Raw genomic sequence first — 14,921 nt, forward strand, 5'->3', positions numbered from 1 at the left:
CATGAGTAGAGCACTTTTTTGTTTTTTGAGGAGACGGGATTATAGTGGAGATTATAGTGTTTTTACACCAATAAATAGACAACATGTAGCAACGCCATAGAAATGCCTAGTAGGTGGCGGTAGTGCGCAATTTACAGACCGCAAGCTGCCATTAAATAAGTCAAAGAAGAAGAAGAGCCGAAGTGCGCTCGTGCACGTCTGTGTTTTCATGTTACGTTAATCGGCATCTCGTATATTAAAAGCAGAAATCGTCTTCCACTTACGCCTGGACAGAGCTGAGCCGAGCAAAGATAGCGCTCACTGTTCGGATTTAGTCGGCTAAGAGGTTAGTGAGCTAGCTCGTTGGCTTTAGGTGGTTCTAAGCCTGAGGAGCATGATGTAAGAACAGCCTTGGCGAGGAACGAGCCCATCCACGGTAAGTGGCGACGCGGCTAACAGCACCGCTGCTAACGGGGGAGCTAACGCTGAGGGGTTGAACGGGGCTCCGGTGCCGGACGGCGTGAGGTCAAACGGATTCTTTATTCATTTTGTACGTATGCAGGTGAACGCCTGGTGGACATGTGGCTAAGGGGTAACGTAGATGTGTACAGTAACGCCAGGCAGCTTCATGGCAGGGTTCCGAAGAACGGGTTTTATTTGTGTAAATGTCATCTCTTGCGTGTTATGCATTAATATCAAACAGCGTCTAACGTTTAACGCTGCGTCGTTCCTGACAGAATTAGCTCCTTTTAGCTGTGCGACAGGTCACCGCTGGTTGTTGGCCTGGCAGGTGGAGGACACCACGCACTAACCTCTAAACTAATGCGGTGTAATTACTGACGTTACTAATTCATCGTTTTGTTCACGGCCTTTAGTGTAATGCAGGCCATTGTTTGTGTGTTAAACCAGACCGAACCTTATTGAGTATGAGTCAGAGCGCAGTTCTGGTCTCCACGCCCGGTCCTGGCCTCCGTGTGGAATGTCTGTGATTGAGTATAGACACGCTGCTGTGAGTTTTAGACATCCAAAAACACAACGCGACCTTCCAAATGTGGCAGAATGTATTCGGTGTTGTCTTAGTCTTCATACTAAAAGGATCTGGATTTCACCTTGTGGATTGGACTAAAGGTCATTGTGAAGTGAAACTAGTGTGTCCTCGCTTTTGACTGCTTTAATACCACTAATACTGCCTGTGGATGACTGAGCTCAGGATAATGTTGGGTAAAGACAAAAGTACCAGAGAATCGGACCATCAAGCTTAGTAGGTGCGCTGTACAGGAAAGGGTTAGGGCTTTAGCCGAGCTGAGCACCAGCACCGTAACCGGTCGGCATCAGTTTCTGGATCAGGCTTTGAAGTGAACACAGGACATTTACAGACAGTCTTCTTGTACCAGCCAACCAACGCCTTGGACCAGCCAGCCTGGGTTCTAATATTTGCTGAATTTCCAAAGCTTTGTTTCTGTTTTAGGGGGTTTCACAGCTAAACAGGTGAGACATTACAGCAATACTCTGACAGAGGAAGCGTGTCTAATCAGTGCTCACTGTAGGCTACTGTAGTTTAAATGTCCCTCTGGTGGTGTTAGCTAGCATGTATTGGCATGTAACAGTCACTGTGCAACGTCCACAGAACTTATCAAATAAACGGAAGCGCAATAGTTACATTTTACAGATAAGCTGCAAATCATTTATTTCGTTGACACTGTTTTTAGAGTTTCAAACGTCTGTTTGAATAAAACCTGTATTCACTCACTTTGAGACTTGTTGACAGTCTTTGCAGATTTATAGATTAATTAGTAATGACATGTTGGTCCTTTTTTTGTTGTTGGTTTTGGTTCTACTTTGTTTTAGGAACTCCTACTTTTGAATACAACATAAATAGGTTTTTAAATAGGTTTCTAATTTCTAATAATTAATGTTTAATTTCTATTTTATTTTACAATTGAATTTTCAGACATAATTCTTTCTCCCCCTCTGTGCAGTGCCATGTCTCTGGTTTTCCCACGACCCAGTACCAAGGCAGTCCACGGAAAGAAAGATAAAAGACTAATGGCAGAGGTGAATGCGTCGCCCCTCAAGCACTTTGTCACAGCAAAGAAGAAGATAAATGGGATCTTTGAGCAACTGGGAGCCTACATCAAAGAGAGCACTTCCTTTCTCGAAGGTGTCTACCCAATCTCAGATTACTTGTTATGCACATATCATTATAATTGACTATGAAACAAAAAAAAACATTTGAGGTGTGTGATGAGATGAGAGTGCATTATCATAGTGCAGCTATCTTCCCTGTTGAACCTAAGAAGACAAACTTTGCTGGGATATGGAAGTTTGCCACCCATAGTTTTTGATCCTATTTTGAGGCTGTTTAAAAAAAAGAAAATTCCAACGGAATCTAACTTCTGATTTTCCACAGATGCTCACAGAAATGATGAGTTGGATCCCGTCACCACAGAGGAGCAGGTCCAGGAGGTGCGGGGTTACCTCACCAAAGTAGGGGGTATCACGGAGGTGTTAGCCAGAAGACATATGAAGGTGGTCTTTTTTGGAAGGTGAGTGCAGGTTACTTCCCCTCTGGAGTGTTAAAACCTACCTTACTGGACCACATTACCTAATGCATATACATGCCTGCTTTGTTTGTAGGACAAGTAATGGGAAGAGCTCTGTAATTAATGCGATGCTGTGTGACAAGGTGTTGCCATCTGGCATAGGACACACCACTAACTGTTTTCTAAGAGTGGAGGGCACCGATGGCAACGAGGCCTTTCTGCTCACTGAAGGCTCGGAGGAGAAAAAGAGCATACAGGTTAACAGACACAGTACTGTATCGGTTCACATAGCTGGACCCAGTGTTGGTCCTCGTACGTGTCTAACCTGAGTTGTTACTCTGTTTATAGACGGTGAACCACCTGGCCCATGCTCTCCACCAGGATGAGGATCTGGATGCTGGCAGCTTGGTCTGTGTCATGTGGCCTAAAGCAAAGTGTGCCCTTCTCAGGGATGATCTGGTGCTGGTAGACAGGTCAGTGAGTCAGCAAATTCAACTTTAGTCATTTTGTCTGATATGAGCTGCTGTGTGGTGCACATCATACCTATTTGTCACACGAATATTCTCAACCATCTGACACTCGTTGTGGCATCTGATCATAAGCTATTATTGTAGAGAATATGTCTGAAACGCTGCTCTGGTCATTGGTCTAGGACAGGGGTGGTCACACTTTTTCAGCATGCGAGCTACTTATGAAATGACCAAGTCAAAATTATCTACCCATTATATTTATTTAGAATTATATTGATGATTCTGACAATTTATGTTGATGTACTGTACATGTGTATAACCACATATGTTGCACAACATAATTATCTATGAACATATTTTGCCATTACCCAAGTTCACTCTGACGACTTGCGCTGATTCGAATCAGCCAGGGATGCATAGTCCGAATAGTAATTGCTGTCAGCCAGCCTCAAGCACATTTTCATCATCAGTCATAGTGGAGCGGTGTTTGGACTTAATTATCTCCATGTCATGTTCTCAACTAGCTTTTCTGCGGGAATTCGGTGTCATTTTTTTCTATGAACAGCCACAAAACGCGGCTTTACATTTCCGTTCTTTGGTATTGCGATGGTAGACTGGCAGATGAGGCAAAACAGTTTCAAAATGTCATCGTAAAAGTGATAAGTTTTTTTACTTGGTCCCGCTCCCCCACTCACTTTTATACCCTTTCTTAAGTTTGAGAAAAAATCAAAAGGGAAAAATTGGAGGTAAATAACTGACTAGCTTGTTAGCTTTTCTGCAGTTTGAGCCATTGTTTGCGTATGCACAGTGACCTAAGTGTCAAAAAACAGAGATGTCATCTGACTGGCTGTCCTGTACTGTATATCAATCAAGTGATGGAATAAATGATCCATCCTGTTTTCTCTTCCAGCCCAGGTATTGATGTCACCACAGAGCTGGACAGCTGGATCGACAAGTTCTGCCTCGATGCTGATGTCTTTGTTCTGGTGGCAAACTCTGAGTCTACGCTGATGCAGACGGTAAAATGGGGAACTGGAAATCATGTTGAATTATATAATTCCAACCAAATTCAAAACAAATTCTAAACAAAGATCACATAATTAGCAAATATATTATTGTTATTATATAGTAGTTAAACAGACATTATTTGAATTGTGAACAGTTGGGGAACTCAAAACAGGACAAAACTAGACGTGGGGTGTGGCTGTAGTGTTAAATGTTGTTGTTCATGAGCTCAGCAAATCCCTCTGATGCTACACGTGCTTGTTTAGTTACTGGTTGTACAGGTTTAATTAGGATCTGATCCAAAAGTCGTGTTTGACTGCATGTTGCATTAAATCCTTAAAGCTGCTTCAGGATTTCTACAGCGGTCTAAAGCTGTGGCTCAGGAAGTGTTTGTGTAAAAATGTGAAATGATTCTTCAGCAAGTGTAGTTGATGTGAAAACGAGCAGTGGAGCTCAGTTCAGGGTTTCATGCACACATGATGCAGGTTGGACCTTTTGGAAGTCTGTTAGAGGCCACAAAGCTCCAGCAGGACAGAGAAGACTGAGCTGAAGTTAAGCTGCTCAAAATTTATTTAGGAATTGTTTCCTCCAACCCAGATGTAAAATGGCTTTGGTTCTGACCCATGATGCAAGTCTTTAGTGTACGATTACACAGTTAATGAATAATCGCCAGAGTTCCATAGCTGCGTCTATCCATACAGCTCCTCCTGTCACATGTTGCATTCAGGACTGACTATACCTGTGGGTGAAAGCCCTGCGATTGTGTATCAGTAGTTGAGTGTGAAGCAGGATAAAGCAACAATGTTGAAATGTAACAATGAAGCTCTTAATGTTTCAAAACCAATCGCCACACAATGTGAGTACTGTAACTCTGGAGCTGCTTCAGTGTGTACAGTGAATCTGACTGAATATCATTCCAACCCCTTTACAGGAGAAATCTTTTTTTCACAAAGTCAATGAGCGACTCTCCAGTCCCAACATTTTCATCCTCAACAACCGCTGGGATGCGTCAGCCTCCGAACCTGAATACATGGACGAAGTGAGTGAGGGTCCACATTTGAGGCGCTACTTTTAAATGTCTGTCTACGGGACAGAATCACCAGGTTTTACAACCTGCCCAAATGGAAAACTGTATGTGACGCACTAGCTTTTGTTCTGCTCTTCCTGCTCCAGGTCCGCAGGCAGCACATGGACCGCTGCACCAATTTTCTGGTGGACGAGCTGGGTGTAGTGGATCGGACACAAGCCAGTGATCGCATTTTCTTTGTGTCCGCCAAGGAAGTGCTCCAGGCTCGAGTGCAGAAGGCTCAAGGAATGCCTGAAGCAGGTAGGAGGGGCTTTACACGGAATGTTATTTGAGAGCTAGAGCTGAATATTAATATAATATTAATATATAATATCAAGTCGATCAGTATTAAATCACCGTCCGACCATGAGCCCACACTTTGCTCTCCTGTTTCAGGTGGAGCTCTTGCAGAAGGATTCCAAGCCAGAATGTTTGAGTTTCAAAACTTTGAGAGGCGTTTTGAGGTAGGATCCCTAATTCGTACCAAGAAGCCCGCTTTTAGCCGTTGTTAGGCTAGCCGGTCTTGAGAACCAAGCCAACATAACGTCTTCCTGTAATGTTTGCTTATTCTTGTGTGTAGGAGTGTATTTCACAGTCAGCTGTAAAGACCAAGTTTGAGCAGCACACGGTCAGGGCCAAACGGATCTCTGAAGCCCTGCGCTTTATCATGGATGCTGTCCACATCGCCGCACAAGAGCAGAGGTGAGTTCGACTTGGAAGGCAGATTGTACATGAGTATGGACCAAAGGACATGGGCTGTGTTAATGTAGTGTGTAATGTGTGTTATTAGAGGAAATAAAGTAAATGATTTATAAACAATACATTTAGTTAAAGGTTCAGGAAAATGTCCACACCAGTGGACCCACAATAGTTGGACCTGATGAGTTTAATGATGAATGAAATACAACAGGTGTTAGACTGTTGTCAACCAATGGATTTACTTCTCTCTGTCTGTGGGGTCATGGTGGGTTCTCTCAGGGTCTACTGTCTGGAGACTAAAGAAGACCGTCAGGACCGATTGGAGTTCATAGACAAGCAGCTGGACCTCTTGACTATGGACTGTAAGGCCAAGATCAAGAAGATTACTGAGGAGGTGGAGAGACAGGTGAACTTCACACTAGTGGCAGAGGATAGTGTGGTGTGATCTACTGAGGCAGAGTCATGTTTTCACCTACTGTTCTGGAATCTGAAGGATGTTCTGACGTGTCGCTCTCCGCTCACATTCAGGTATCTAATGCCATGGCTGAGGAAATCAGGAAGCTGAATGTGCTGGTAGATGACTTCTGCATGGATTTCCATCCGTCACCAGTGGTTCTGAAGGTTTACAAGAGTGTGAGTCTAACACGTGTTCACCTCAATCCTGGTTATTCACAAACATTTACTGAAACTCAAAATAAACATTGTTTAGAAATAAAATTGGTAATTTTGGAATTGATACCAGCGTCTTAGCAATAGATTTTCTTTAAGAATCAGTGTAAAGGCTTTGTTATTTTAAGAGGAAGCTTTTAAAATATGGTGTGCTCAGTGTCTGTATCTACATGAAGCAGAGCTTAGGCTCCCTACACCTTTGTTACATAACACAGATTATATGGTCTTAACAGTCAGTCATTTACTGGGCGATCTCATTTGTTGTGCTGCTGGCTTTAAGCTTCTCTACAACAGGAGTGCAGGTGGAGGCAGACCTGGACAAACATTCAGTAACCTCCTAAGTCCCAAGTAGTAGCTTTTATCAGGCTACACAACAAGTATTGGATCGGAGTTTAAAAACGTCCAAGAGCCAAAAATATAACTGGGATTAAAGTATGTGCACAAAAATGTTGTTGTGGAGTCGGTGTGTGTGGTGCTGTGTGAACAGGCAGAAGAATGTCTGTGACGTAATGGAGCTGCATTTACTGTGGTTCTATGTTTGAAACTGTTAAGAAGCTCCTGGTTTCTGACCGTATCTCGCTGCTTGGTTGTAGGAGCTTCACCGCCACATAGAGGAGGGCCTGGGAAAGAACATGTCAGAGAGATGCTCTATTTCTATCACCAGTGCTCTTCAGGACACACAGACCGACATGATCGGTAAACGCCGCTTGTGTTCACATGCCATACACCTGAGAGTGAAGCTACTGGCCTAAGTCATGTTCCACTAACGTTGAACCAGTCATGTGTCTGTCTCACGCTTGCAGAGGGCCTCAAACCTCTGCTGCCCAGCCCCACCAGGGAGCAGGTAGACAAGCTGGTCCCTCGCCAGTGCTTCAACCTCTGCTATGACCTGGCGTGTGACAAGCTGTGCAGCGACTTTCAGGAGGACATCAGCTTCCACTTCTCTCTGGGTTGGACCATGCTGGTCAACCGCTTCCTGGGGCCTAAGAACACGCGCCGGGCTCTGATGGGCTACAGTGACCAGGTAACGGCTTGTCTGTTTCTGTTTTACTTTCTGATTGAACCACATAAGAAAAGCCCCTTTTATGTGTTCATGTTATTCTGTCTTTGTTCTGTCTAAAAAGTTGAGTCATGCCCACTGATGTGTTCAGACAACCGGTATTGAATTTGGGCAGTTATGTCAGTTTGTCTAACTTCAAATATTAATGTCCTTCATTGTTTAACCAAAGATGAGCAGGTCTGGTTTCAGCTTGGAACTGAATAAAGGCCCTTGTGACCATAGGTCGTTACTGTTTAATGTGATGTAACTAAAGTCCCGCTCGCTTACAGACCAGCCTCTGATGCACCTTTTGTTTCTGTGTTGACCTTGCAGGTCCCCCGGCCCATGGCCCTCACTCCAGTCAGTACCAGTATGCCTCCATTTCCACAAGGTGCCATGACCCAGGAGGAGCTGATGGTCTCCATGGTGACGGGTCTGGCCTCCCTGACCTCCCGTACTTCCATGGGCGTCCTTGTTGTTGGTGGCGTGGTGAGTACACTCTCAGTCAGCCAAACCTCACAACCAGTCAGCTTCTAGCTACTGTAGCTCTTTCCACATCTGACGTGTGTTTAAGTGTGGGATCAATGCTGGACCTAACGTTTGATGTGGTGCGCAGATCTGGAAGGCCGTGGGCTGGCGTCTCATTGCCCTGTCAGTGGGCCTGTATGGTCTGCTCTACATCTATGAGCGACTCACGTGGACCACCAGGGCCAAAGAGAGAACGTTCAAGAGGCAGTTTGTGGACTATGCCAGTGAGAAGCTGCAGCTTATTGTCAGCTACACTGGTTCCAACTGCAGCCACCAAGTCCAGCAGTACGTCTACAGTCACCTCCAAGCAGCCACTAGCAATTAGCCATGTGAGGAGCCTGCTTTAATTCTGTCTGTGTCCGTCAGGGAGTTGGCAGGCATGTTTGCTCAGCTGTGCCAGCAGGTCGACGTCACCCGTCAGAACCTGGAGGATGAGATCACCGACATGAACACAAAGATTGAGCTCCTGGACAGCCTGCAGAGCAAGGCTAAGCTGCTGCGGTAAGAACACACAGGCATGGACGCTGCACGTGCATCTGTGGGTAAACTGCCATGTGCAGCAGCCTTCAGCCGATCAGCGGCCACGTTCCCATTTCAAGGTGTTTGAAATAGAAAGTAAGGTTAATTAATGCATGCATGTACCTATGAGACCACTACTGTACTGCTGCATGTTTTATTGAATGTCTGTCAGCAGAAAAAAAAGAGAAAGAAATGAAACTTGTACAAATCATCAAGTTGTATAAGTCACTTCTGTTTCATGTTAAGGTGGTCAGTTCTGTTTTGTTGTTGTCTTTGTCACTCACTCACACACATTCTTGTACTTCCATCAAAGTGAGGACCTCCATTGACTTAAAGCCTTCCCTTATCCTCACCATTACAAATAAAGGCAGACGTCTAACCTTTGCTCTAATCCGAACCAAAATTCACATCTTAACCCTTAAACAGGCCTTCAAAGAAGTGAGGACTGGTCAAAATGTCCTCACTTTGGTAGGAAAATATGTTTTTTGGTTCTCACTTTGACACAAATGTACACACACACACGGAATATTGTGTAAGTAAATCCATGACTCGACTACCTCACTGCCACTTTGTTTTACACTGGCGCTGAGAGAATCTGACCAACATGTTTGGTATTATCGTGTGTTTGTGTATAACAGGAACAAGGCGGGTTGGCTGGACAGTGAGCTCAACATGTTCACACAGCAGTACCTCCAGCACAGCAAGTAAACCTAAAGGAGCGTGTTGTTCCCCTGCTCTCTCTCGAACCCTCCACGCACTAAATGACAGCAGCTGATGTTCTACGAGAGGAGCAGCTACCAAGTTGTCACCCAGATGTGCTGCTAGTAAAAAGGTTGAATCCACAGGTTCTGTGATGTTTGCAGGTGTTAGCTGATCAGATTTAGATCTGACTCCTGAACAGATCGATTCCAGGCAACGCTGAACACTACGTTTCTATTTGTATATCTGGGCATAGGACACATGCCATGTAAAGGTAAAAAGCAGCCTTAATGAAGGACTTCTGTTAATGTGGAAACATGCAGAACTTAAATTATTAGAACTGATGGGGGTTTGTAAAATGCTTTAAACATTAAATGCATTCATTTAGACATTAACCCTTAGTAGCTGTTATCACCATGTGTCTACATTTACCTGCTGATTTCCATCCGGGTGAGCGGCTCATCTTGACTGAGCCGCCACCAACCAAATCTGGTGAGCTGAGTAGAAAAGCTTTCAGTCTCTAATCTAATTTTTTTGCAGCATAAAAACATGTAATCAGTAGAACAAAGGTTGTATGGAGCTGTATATTCCTGTCATTGTTGGGTCATAGTCCCAGTTGTCTGACGTAGCCTGATGGACTCAGACTGGCAGCCTGTTATCTGCTGTGGCTGTCTGTGGGAAGTGGACGGAACCTGCTGTAGGTGGAAGTGTAAGAATCCAAAGCTCGACTTGATGACGTACTGCAGATGTGACATCAGAGTCAGTTTAAATCCATTCATCATTGTTCTAGGAGAATCAGCTTCATCTGGTGATTACACAGGTAAACTCAGAATTGTGACTTCCCATTAGGCTTTGAAATGTTTGCGCTGCTAGTTGTCTGCTGTTATCACTGCACGTGTGCCTGCACCCCCCCCCCCCCCCCCCCCCCCCCCCCCCTTCTGTCACTGTTATAGGACATAACTTTCTCCCTGCCTTCAGTAAAGCATCCCACCTCACATTATTATGATTATTATTCCTTCAGGGAAATTACCATATTACACGCAACTCACATTGTGCCAATAGTGGGAACTGTACATCATTATGAGTTATTTCTGTGTTTGGCCACTGACTGCATTACACTGAAACCTGACTCACAGCTGAGCAAACCGGGATGACAGAGGAAACCAAGATACACATGGACGTCATTATGTCAGTATAAGAACTGACAAAAAAGGACCTTTTATTTGGTTTCCATAATTTGTCTAAATGTAACTTAACAGTTCCTCCACATTGGATATAATTATTAATTGTGACTTTTGAGTTGAAGTCTCATTGGCTCAGATGTGTCCAGGTTTGGTTCTTAGCCTGCGGTTCATCTGGTTCCTGGCAGGTGAAAATCCTCCCAGTGAAGAAATGCACTTTACTGTTTGCTTCCTGTCATTTTTCATTAATAAACTTTTCTTTTTAAAGTCACTTCAGTGTTTGAAGTGATGCTCTCTGTTGTCCTGGTAAAATGTTTAAAAATGTCTGTGTGAAATATTAAAGGTGGAACGATGTTAAAAGCACAGTGGTGATATAATGAATACACAGCGACCTACAACCAAATCCATGTTATAGTTCATTAGGTATTATGTAAAATAGATGGATGTTTGTCTATAGCTGCTTGGTCAAAGACAGGGGTTACCAGTCAAAGCTCCTTTTTTGTGTCCGGCAGTTCAACAAGCAGTATGTATTAGTCTGACTGTCATCTCGAGATGGACAGTTTTGCTTTTTCAAGAGGAGTAAATAATATATATACTCCTCTTGATAAATGGATTATGTTTGTACAACCAGCTGCTGAAAAACAACGTGTTACTCTGAGCAGAGCTTCATCCAAACAGCTTTTAGGAAAGTGTTCACACTGTTCAGCAGCAGAGGGAGCTGAAGGTTCTACTTTCTAGTCTGCAGCTGCAGGTTCTGTCCAACATCAAAGGACGCAGCAAGTTCCTTGTGTTATCCTCAGAACTACTGAAGCTCTGAGTCTCAGACACGAATCAGTCGTGTTCTGCTGAGTATAGTTCACCTTCAGGTTTGAGCTTGAATGTGAACACACCAACTCAATCACTCAAAGCCACCGTAGCCTGGACTGATTCTTACACATTATGCAGCCATGTGTAAATGTGGCAGCTGATGAAGATGAAGTGGATTTAAATTGGGGTTCATTCTTTAGTTCACCAGCTTTTGTAAAACAGACACTAACAGAAATGTTAAACTTATCAAACCTGCTGGTGAGTGTAGAGTTAAACTGACCATTTCCTTCTCAACCTATATGCTCCGCATTGATCAACTTCACATTGTGGTGAAACCTGAGTTGGTAAACACCAGGTCTGATTTACCGCAGGCCAGGGATCAGGACCATAAACCTGTGTGTTAGACTGGGTTCACGCCACAAGCACTAGACTTAGAGAAATTGGGCTTTGTAAACATAGATGTGTGAGAGATTGTATACATACATATATGCAAGTTATCACATCCTTTTACTTTCAGTCTGGTGTCTACGGCTCCATCCTGCTTTGGAACCATGATAGAAGGGACTTAATTTTTTTCTGCTGTGGAGGAAAAGCTGAGCTTTTACTTCATTTAAAATGGTGAGTGAGTCCACCAGAAAAGGAGAAGAAAGGACCAGTAGACTCAATGCAGTTTAACGTAAGAGAAGAATGGACCAAAAGCGTCCCAGAACAGGATCAGGGTCCGAGCTGAAGACAGGAGCAGAGGCTCCAGCTGTGGACCAGTGCTGAAAAAAGCATGTGGAGCTATGAGGCCTTTGTCAATAAAAGGGTTTTAAATTCTGTCCTAGATTTTACAGGCAGTAAGAGAAGATTTACTGCAAACAAAGTAAAAACCTCTGAGTTGGGTCATAATGCAATATAATACAAACATTGTACCAGATGGATCTTGTGCAGACAGTTATTCAAGCCCACAGCATCAATATCATCCTCATCTCCATCATGCCATCAACTTTTACTCCTGTGAAGAATCGCCTGATGAATGGACGCTTCACAGAGATGCTCAGCAGAGGAAATGCATCTTGCATGGTGGCTGTGCGTTGCTTGATCTATGAAATGGCAACATTGATCCTAGAGGTGACTCTGAGCCTCATGAAGGTCTCATGCTCTGCCCGCCTCAGAGCTCAGCTTGTTCTCGCTCTAATCGCCTGTGAAAGAACAAGTTAGCGATGGTTGGATGGAAAAAATACCAGCGCACCAAATTAGCTTTGCCTGGTGTAAAGTTATCTTTGACAAATCTTTGACTAAATGTTTGTGTTTAACAAGTATCAGTAATGTGTGTTTGGTCTGACCTGAGCTGAGGTGTGTCATCGTTGGATTCTGGATGTGACTCATTGTGGTTCTGGATCCAATGTCTCCGAAATCAGTTTCGATGTGGTGGCAAAACCAGTCACAATTAAAAAATGGACGCTGAGACTGTATAGAAATAATTCCATCCATTAGAAATTGGATTAGATCTGAGCTAACATTTGTGTTTCACTTCATGGTCTCTGACACTGTTAAAGATGCAGCAGGCTGAGGAGACGGAGGCTGCTTCACACTGAACCTGGACCTGTGTCACCATCAGAACCGAGCCGTAACCCTTCACTGGCTGCGGCTCAAGTTGTCGCCCCTCAATCGTAGGATAGGTGGTTCCACTCCTCGATTCATGTGCCGAAGTGTCCTTGGGCAAGACATTGAACCCCAAGGTGCCCCCAGTGCCTGACACCAGTGTTTGTGTGTGTATGTGAATAGGTGAATGTGAATGGAGTGTTGAAGTGCTTTGAGTTAAAGCTCTTTACAAGTGCAGGAGCATGGTTCTTAATGAACTAGTAACGAGAATGGATGATGACCTGGTTTCATGTTTTGCTTCTGAACCAATGTTTGAGGCCCTTTTGTAGCATTAGTTTGTTCCCTGTTGTCCAGAACTTGCTGGCTTCTGTGTTTGAAGATGAAAGCTTCGGACTTTTGCTGTTTGATGAACTGAGATATTTTGGGGCATCAGACGCTTCACTTTTCACGGCTCTGACATCAAGATCGATTAAGTGAAACCAATCGTGGCCCTTTACAGCAGCTCACACAGCCTCTTTTCTTGTGGGCATGAGTAAAGTGGAGCCCAGTCTAATCGATTACGACAGAAACAAGCAACCAGTCGATCACATGATGCAGAGGCTGTGGGACGAAAAGATGCTGCACACATTCAACTCATCGCTGGCAAACGCTTCAGCTGCTTCCTGATGTGTCCTGAAGTCTGTCAGCTTCTAATGTCAGCGATCCTCAGTGACGTGTGGAGGTGAAGTTGTCTGTTGCTCCATAGTTACGGGTTAGAAAACCAGTATTCTATTCTTTTTACTGTGTTGAGGTGCTGGTAGATATCGTTAAGCTGCTGCCTTTCTGTTTCCTAATTGTTATCCTGATGCTTTCTGTGTTTTGACATTCTTCTGAACAGTTTCATTTTCAGGTGCATCCTATGACCGTAACACAGGCTGCTACAGGGGCAGCAACGAGACGACCCACATCACTGCGTGGTGATGAGGAGGAACAGAACCGGGCTGCAGCGGCCCAGTGAGATGTCCACATGTTCAGCTTTGTTGGTGGCTCAGACTATCTTCTTATTTCCATGAAGTGCTTATATTTTATATTTTACTGACTGCTCATTTGAAGCTTCATTCTCATGGGGGTGAGGCAGGTTCTGAGTCCATCATAGTGTCATACATCCACAACCATCCACTCCTCAGTTAACCTGAAGCAGGGAATCAAACCCACGTCCTCCCTGACTCTGATCTATTTCCCTGGCTCCAATCATTATGTAGATTTACAGTATTTTTACTTTGGTCAGTGTTTAGAGACAATGAATAAGTGGAGGTCTTTCTGTTCAGCTACAGACTTTGAAGCCTACAGATGGATTCAGTCACTTTATAAAGATATGGACAATACAGCCTGTTGCTGAAATAGACATGGGTCTGTTGGGATGTGGCCTTTTTCTGGAGTCAATGGCTCTGGAGCAAACAGGACCCGGCTCCTGTTCGGACATGTTGAACATGTTGGGGGTTTGTCGCCCTCTAGTGGTGAAAAGTGAAATATAAGGCAACATCTGGTGAACAGCAGCCTGGACACGACGCTCACCATGAGAAAACGTCTCAGAACTACCTTCACTGGTTCACCCCAGCGTGTTTATGAACTTCTAGCAGAATGTTAACCATATAATATCAAATGATTAATACTAATGAAATACTGGTTCACTGGTCTATTTGTTTTTAATCACACTGTTACTAGTTTAATGATAAATTGATTTGTGCATGTATGTACACTCACTATTGTAATGTTATTAGATGATATATAATATTATTTTGCTGTGTTGTCTCATGCGCGATTTTATGTTCTTATGGTTTGTTGTGTTCTGTTATTTTGTATTGTCTTCTGTTGCGCTATCCTATTTTTTTCGTATTTTATTGTCAGCAATTACATCAAATGATCAAACTGTTGAACTGTAGCTTCTTTATTTAAAATGGTTCTCCAGTGATTCCTATTTCATTGCCGTAATCTTGTAGATCGCAATAATAATAAGAAAAACAGAAAAGTATTTCAAATAGGTTTGCTTTCATTGATTGGTTATTCAGTCATTGAATGGTTATATTTATTTGTGTGTGTGTGTGTGTGTGTGTGTGTGTGTGTTTTTAAGTTTAATTATTATGGAATGAC

The 14,921-nt window shown here is 43.6% G+C and overlaps 1 protein-coding gene across 3 annotated transcripts; it reads left to right on the plus strand.

Annotated features, from left to right (window-relative positions):
* Positions 1 to 145: 145 nt before the first annotated feature.
* Positions 146 to 10,760, plus strand: mfn2 (mitofusin 2). 3 transcript variants are annotated; one of them, XM_029156990.3, is made up of 18 exons: positions 146 to 529; positions 1,959 to 2,140; positions 2,390 to 2,525; positions 2,617 to 2,779; positions 2,871 to 2,995; positions 3,903 to 4,011; positions 4,929 to 5,036; positions 5,171 to 5,324; positions 5,460 to 5,527; positions 5,644 to 5,765; positions 6,042 to 6,168; positions 6,291 to 6,395; positions 7,025 to 7,127; positions 7,235 to 7,455; positions 7,804 to 7,959; positions 8,087 to 8,283; positions 8,365 to 8,499; positions 9,156 to 10,760. In XM_029156990.3, exons 2-18 carry the CDS (start codon positions 1,963 to 1,965, stop codon positions 9,223 to 9,225), a joined length of 2,277 nt encoding a protein of 758 aa, XP_029012823.1. In that variant the 5' UTR covers positions 146 to 529; positions 1,959 to 1,962; the 3' UTR covers positions 9,226 to 10,760. The 3 variants fall into 3 exon arrangements, with proteins under 3 accessions (XP_029012823.1, XP_029012822.1, XP_055366115.1); XM_029156989.3 differs by having other exon boundaries at positions 148 to 415; XM_055510140.1 differs by lacking the exon at positions 146 to 529 and adding an exon at positions 1,445 to 1,467.
* Positions 10,761 to 14,921: the final 4,161 nt, after the last annotated feature.

Source organism: Betta splendens, chromosome 7, assembly GCF_900634795.4.
Source record: "Betta splendens chromosome 7, fBetSpl5.4, whole genome shotgun sequence".
NCBI lineage: Eukaryota > Metazoa > Chordata > Actinopteri > Anabantiformes > Osphronemidae > Betta > Betta splendens.